At 38.2% G+C, this 7,129-nt stretch overlaps 2 protein-coding genes across 2 annotated transcripts; one reads left to right on the forward strand and one right to left on the reverse strand.

Annotated features, from left to right (window-relative positions):
- Nucleotides 1-1,870: 1,870 nt before the first annotated feature.
- On the forward strand, nt 1,871-5,930 carry LOC108678012 (nucleolar protein 58; the record flags this gene model as incomplete). The annotated part of the gene is given in 9 exon segments (XM_018166337.1): nt 1,871-1,947; nt 2,250-2,427; nt 2,687-2,826; nt 3,360-3,559; nt 3,757-3,902; nt 4,483-4,767; nt 5,046-5,248; nt 5,373-5,485; nt 5,678-5,930. Coding segments are annotated over 9 exon segments (1,521 nt in total), but the record flags the coding sequence as incomplete, so codon positions are not given.
- A 380-nt stretch (nt 5,931-6,310) lies between these two features.
- On the reverse strand, nt 6,311-6,996 carry LOC108678010 (electron transfer flavoprotein beta subunit lysine methyltransferase-like; the record flags this gene model as incomplete). The annotated part of the gene is made up of 2 exons (XM_018166336.2): nt 6,311-6,544; nt 6,766-6,996. Coding segments are annotated over 2 exons (451 nt in total), but the record flags the coding sequence as incomplete, so codon positions are not given.
- Between the last annotated feature and the right edge of the window lie 133 nt (nt 6,997-7,129).

Consider the following 7,129-nt stretch of genomic DNA (forward strand, 5'->3'; position numbering starts at 1 on the left):
TCAGGGCTGACATTAGGTGGTCTAAGTTACCCCATTTGGGGGCGGCGCCCCCCATTTGCAAACTATGACACTTTCCTAAAATTTGTCATTTGCATATGTAACTAGAAGAGTTCTACTACAATGCATCAAATGACCTGGAGTTATTTTACCAAAAAATAAAAAAATTGGAGGGGGTACTCCGACAAACTTTTAATAATAGCTCATTTTTCGTGGGTCACATTTTTAATTTTTTAACCTATTAGATATGCAAACTTTTTAAATCTTTCTATTGTGTTATGTAACCTCAGTATTGGGCCTTTGATGGCCATTGACAGAATTTTTCTATGTTGAATCGTTTTTGAGTTTTGGGGGTTTTTGTTAATAAAACGAAAAGTGGTCAAAGTTACCCCATTTTACGGTGCTTTAGATTGCAGTAGAAAGTGTCAGTTTGAATTTGAATGCTCTAGATTGTATTAGGTTATATTAGATTGAATTAGAATGCATTAGATTGCATTAGAATGCATTAGAATGCATAAGATTGCATTCGAATGCATAAGATTGCATTAGAATGCATAAGATTGCATTAAAATGCATTAGATTGCATTAGAATGCATTAGAATGCATTAGATTGCATTAGAATGCATTAGATTGCATTAGAATGTATTAGATTGCATTAGAATGCATTAGATTGCTTTAGGTTACATTAGATTGCCTTGGTTACATTTGATTACCTTGGGTTACATTAAATTGCTTTAGGGTGCAATAGATTGTGTTAAAACACAATAGATCGCGTTAGAGCGCAATAGATCGCGTTAGAACGCAATAGATGAGTTAGAACGCAATAGATCGCGTTAGAACACAATAGATCGCAATAGAAAATGTTAAAATGCAAGAAATCGCTCTAAAATGCAATAGATCATGTTAAATGGCAATAGATCGCAGTAGATCGAGTAAGAACGCAATATATCGCGCTACATCGCGTTAGAAAGCAATCGATCGCGTTAGAACGCAATAGATCACATTAGAACGCAATAGATCACGTTAGAACATAATAGATCGCGTTAGATCACAATAGAGTGCATTAGAATGCTATAGATCGCGTTAGAACGCAATAGATCACGTTAGAACACAATAGATTGCGTTAGAACACAATAGATCGCGTTAGAACACAATAGATCGCGTTGGAACACAATAGATTGGCAAGTTTTTTCAGCAGTAGCATTAGGCGCACCAGACGTATGCACATTGTGATTGGGTGACAGATACAAGCAATCAAACAATCTGAAGATGCGCGCGGTGACGGCGGGGCTGATTGAGCATTGGAGCAATCTATAGTTTATGATCGGTCATGCATGGCTGCTTGAGCCATAGTTCATGATCGGCCATGGACGCCGATTTAAGGTCGAGGTGGCTGATGGAGAGCTTGAAAAGATGCCGATATCTCGAGCTGAAAGGCCCTACTTTACAGCCTGGCAGGAATCTTTTAGTTCTGATTTCTGAAATAGGTGATAAGCTCTAGGAGTGGCTTGAAAACTGAAATGCAGCTATATTCCTTGCCTGATGAGCTCAGAGTCTATATATATGCATTTAGATCTGGCTTGGCTCCTGAAAATGATTTTATTCATTGTATTCATTAGGCTCTCTGTGAGCTAGCTATCTCTCTAATCCCATCACCTATGAATGTCAATTGATCAATCAAAGACAAAAGTGCATTTATAAAGTCTCAAGAGAGCTAATGAGCAAGTAATTTCTTCTTGAGACTTGATGTAATTTTTCACTGATGAGAGAATATTTTTATTTTGGCTATCAATAATCACAAGAGAGATACAATATTATATTTTTTTCTATGCTCAAAACTTTTCTAGAACTAATGATTCCTTTTAATTGTCAGATGCTGAAAGAGAAGGCACTAAAAGATGTTGATAATCTGCCTCAGTACTTTGCTTCTGCTGAGTCTGCATCCCAAATGTGAGAATAATATTTAGTTATTTGTTAAGTAATATGTTCTCTAAATCCATTTTCATTAATAATCATGTTTACTTAAGTGTAAATTCACAGATACAAGCTTTGTGGAATCATTTTCTTTATTAAACTCAAAATTTGACTAATTATTCATGTTCTATGAGTTATGTATATCAGATTTGATAGATGAGGTTTGATGTGTGCAATTTAGCCTCTATATTGAAAAGGCTATAGAATACATCTTGCATGTAACAATTTCTCTTGTTAGTGTTTATTGAATGTCATTTTTTTGTTGTGTTGTTTAATAGGGTTCAGTTGGCGGGTTTTCACAAGTTCAAAAATTCTGCTGAAGCTTTGGCTGCTGCTGTAGCCCTCAATGAAGGGAAGGCATGCAAGCCTCTTCGTTCTGTACTCAAGAAGGTCATGAAGACTGAAGTACAGAAGAAACTTCTTGTTCTGGATGCTAAGCTGGGCACATCTATTAAGGTGAGTGTTAAAGATAATTCTTTTGATTTTTAGAAGAAAATGTTATATATATGAATTGGACTGGACAAATTAATTATTGAAACAAATAGTATGTAGTTCATGTGAAGATATATCTTTGTATGTTTTAACGACATTCCTGTTAGGGATTCTCAAGTATTTGAGCAAACAACTGTTATTCATGTTAAGAATGCTCACACATCACAATATTATTTTGCTATAGAGTACAAGTATTTAACACATATGATTGTGTGTTGTACAGGACAAGTTACCAGAGTTAGAGATTGTGAGCAACAGCAGCGTGATGGAGCTCATCCGATGCATCAGAGGCCAAATGGAGTCCCTCATCCCTGGCATATCCGAGAAAGAGGCTTCTGCTATGATGCTTGGCCTTGGACATAAGTCAGTTATTAACTCGTACTGAGACCATTTGTGCCTGAATAATTGCGTATTGATAACATTCTCTGATTTATATCTGATTAAAAGAAAATATGCATGCATTTTTATTGAATTTTAATAGTGTGTGAAACTCAGCTGAGGTTATTTATCTCATTTAGATGGCAAATTTGAATTATCCAAAATCAAAGTTTCTCTGAGGATAAGTAACGCTTCTCTCATTTTTTTTCAATCATAATATGTTTTGATTTGCTAATTCAATCATGTTCACATTGACATGAAAATTGTCATTTTTTACTATCTATTTGCCTTCACTTTCATTATCATTTCATATGTGCTTGCTTTATTTGTGTTTAAAAATCTCCTGCATATTCAACAGTCTTTTGGATTGTTGTTGTAAGCCACATTGTATTTACACTATTTTGTGCATTGATCTTTATATATTATCATTGTTCATGTATTGGTTTGTATAAAAAATCTAGTCGTAATCTACCAGGCTATGTTGTTGATTTTCTACTGCAATGTTATTTTGTGTGCAGTCTTGCCCGTTACAAGCTGAAGTTCTCACCAGACAAGGTTGATACCATGGTGGTGCAAGCAGTCAATCTACTCGATGACCTTGACAAGGAACTCAACAACTATGTGATGAGAGTCAAGGAGTGGTATGGATGGCACTTCCCTGAACTCTCGAAAATCCTGGTAGAAAATACTGCTTATGTTCATACGATCAAACTAATGGGTGAGGCTTTAGCTTCTGTACGTTTTTCTTAATGCATGCATTAATCATATCTAATTAATACTCATTTTCTTCAGCATTCTGATAAATGCATATGTTTTCAAGTAATGTATTGATCAGTATGTTTGAGAAAATTATTTATTATGTAATTGTAATTAACATTTAGTATAACGTTCATGAAATGAACCTAAATTCTACAGGCATGCGAACCAACGCCAGCACAACAGACTTCAGTGGCATCTTGGATGAGGAACAAGCAGAGCTTGTGAAAGAGGCTGCCGAAGTGTCCATGGGATGTCAAATTAATGATGAAGACATTTTGTACATGAGGGAGCTGTGTGACCAGGTAATTGAGTTTCTACTGAGTAATGAGAGCTATAATTATGGCACAGTATCGGGGGCTCCAAGTACAGGTTAAGAGTTAAAAATGGTCACTGAATTCCCCCTGACACTCGAGTTGACTGATAATTTTTCCAAACGTCGAAGAATTTTTCCTACTTAATTGACTATTTGTATCATCTTGGAGTGCATAGATGCTTGTGGGTTAGTATAGACGTCTTTTATTTGTTCATATCTTCTATGAACTGGTAATAGTTTCATAGTTTCTTTTTGTTGATGTTTAATAATTTGCTCATTATGTAGGTATCTTGGTAAAGATATCATACAATTTATAAAATTAATGCCTAATGTCTTTCTAATGAAATCGGTTAACTTGGCGGGTGCTGCCAAATGATAAAATAGCTCGCTTCCTTCTGCTTCTTTTTTCTAATGTACTCTCAAAAATATAGTAACTTAATTATCCATCTCTCCCCTCATAATTATTACCATTTTTTTATACTATGAAACAGCTACTCTTCTTACTCGCTCCTTTGGGATGAGACAGTCAGGTTGTAAAATATGCACTGAGTACGAGTTTTATTTTGCAGATATTGGACCTGACGAGTTACAGGTCGCACTTGTCCGACTACCTGACGCGCCGCATGACTTGCCTCGCCCCAAACCTCACCATAATGCTGGGGGAGCTCATAGGCGCTCGCCTTATTGCTCATTCTGGCTCCCTCATTAACCTAGCCAAGAACGCCTCGTCTACACTCCAGCTTATTGGGGCGGAGAAAGCGCTCTTTAGGGCACTCAAGACCAAGAAGGCCACCCCCAAGTATGGTCTAATTTACCACGCAGAGATGGTCAACCGAGCTCCTGCTGATTGTAAGGTTAGTTGGAAGTCTTTTTCGATTGTAAGGTTAGTTGGAAGTCTTTGTCAAATTCTGCTCCTTCGTTGAAAACTAATGTGCGTTTGTTTTCTATTTTAACCTTAAATTTGCCAATTTTGAGTTTGGATTGCCTTGTGATGAATTTGTTTATTTTGCATTGGAACCCAAATATTCGTTAATTTTAGTTTCCACTTTAACTGTTTATTGTGTTGCTCTCGTATTTATAATATTCTGTGAAACGTTAGATTCTTATGCCTCATTTGATGGCTGTGTTGCAGGGCAAGATGTCCCGCATGTTGGCGGCAAAAGCGTCGTTGGCAGCGCGCGTGGATGCTCTCAGTGAGGAGACCAGCACAAAGATTGGCGAGGACAGTCGAGTCGCTCTGATCAAGAAAGTAAACTTCCTGAGCGCCGGCAAGTCGCACCAACTATCTGGACGCAGCAAACACCAGGCCAAGAGCAAGCCTCACTTTTCCGATAGGTGCGTCCGTGTCTCGTCACGATAGATGAGGGTTGATTTGTTGATTGCTGATTCCCCTTTTAACATTTTTTTTATCAGATCACTCTATATTTTGCAATTCATATGTATAAATTTTGATTTGCAGGAGCGGTGCGGAGAGTATATACCCTGTGAGTCAAGATACCACGATCTCGGCTGTGAAACGCGAAAGAACAGACGATGAAGTGGAGCAGCCTGCTGCCAAGAAGCCAAAAACCGGTAAGTGGCTTCATGACTCGCTCATTCTTTATTAGTTTAATTTTTTTACCTTAGTGTTTGGTGGTGTCATTGTGTTGTGCGGTGCTATTGGTAATTAGGAAACTTATTTTTATTTTTGAATACTAAGCCTCCATTTATTTGGAGGATTTATCCCTAGCAAGCATTGTTTGAGGTTAAGTTGCATTTCTGCAGAGAAACTAGAGCCCGAAGAAGGTGGAGGAGAGAAGGAGAAGAAGAAGAAAAAGAAGGTAAAGAGTGAACCTGTAGAGAGCGTGGTGACGGAAGAAGCAGTTGCTCTCCATGACGTGTCCGTGGAGAAAAAGAAGAAAAAGAAAAAGAAGAAGTGCAAAGAAGAAGACGAACAGGAGTAAACTTTACTGAATTGCAATGTTGAAGACAAGCGAATAACTCTGAACAGCTGTTGCTAAAATAAATTTCTATTAAATCACTTTTATTTATACATGAACAATACTTAAGCAGTTCTTATTTTGGCAAAAATTTCAGAAGTACTCTTTAAGTATGAATTTGATCCGCAAGGAAATATGAATCAGATTCGTGCGGAAATATAAGTATGATCCGAATGGAAGTATGAATAATTCTGATGGAAGTATGAATAATTCTTATGGAAGTATGAATGTGATCCGTATGGAAATACGAATCTAATTCGTATGGAAATATGAATATAATCCGTATGGAAATATGAATTGATTGGCATGGAAATAGGAATGTGACGTATTTCGGCGTTCAAACCGCTCCCAATTACAACCATTTTGGTACTAACTTCTTATATATTTGTGCAATTGAGGGCAATCAAACGATACTTCATGATTTGCTCGCATTTATCGTAAAGTCCAACAATACGCTGATGAAAAGCCTCTATTTTCTAACACTGTGTCCGCTCGTAAGGCATATTTCCCCACGCGGATCAGATGAAGAGATTCAGTGATCATTTCTGCTGGTGCAGCTCGCGTGGCCTCCTGTAGTCCACCGTTACTGAGTCGGGCAGTCACGTCCCGGAAGCTGCTCCTCCCAGGGTCTCCCAGGAAAACCTTGATGCCTCTATTAAAACGATAAGGAATTATTACCTTGATGAACCTGAAAGCGAATGTAAGCATTCGTGTGCCTAGAAATGTCAGCAGGTTATGAAATGTTTGTAATTTACGTGTGGTTGGTTGAAGATATAGGTATAGTGTTCAGTCTGCAAGAATGATTAATCTTGAACTGTAATTTGTGCAGTGAGATAGTTTCATGGAAAATATGCGGCACGATTGGTTACTCGCCTGCAGCGTACTTGTGTTAACCAAGCCAGCACCTCTGCTGCGAATTCAGAATCATAGAGCACATCGCCCACCAAGACGACGTCCCATGCGAAGTCCTCCGTGATGGGATCGGTAATCAGGTTCTTCTGTTCCATGGTGACGCGTTCCATAGAAATATCTTCACCAAAATTGAGCTTTAGATTCTCAGCCACTGCCTCCAAAGCCACTGAAACGAAGATGAGCCAGGCGTAACTTGACAGTAGTACAAATCGTCAAACAAACGTTCGAACTTCTGACTTAAACTCACTGCCCCCCAGATCTTTCCACCGCCCCCAGGGGGCGGTACCGCCCACTTTGGTAAGCACTGCTCTAACGCGAGTTACAC

This window comes from Hyalella azteca, unplaced genomic scaffold, assembly GCF_000764305.2.
Source record: "Hyalella azteca isolate HAZT.00-mixed unplaced genomic scaffold, Hazt_2.0.2 contig9694, whole genome shotgun sequence".
In the NCBI taxonomy this organism is placed as follows: Eukaryota; Metazoa; Arthropoda; class Malacostraca; order Amphipoda; family Hyalellidae; genus Hyalella; species Hyalella azteca.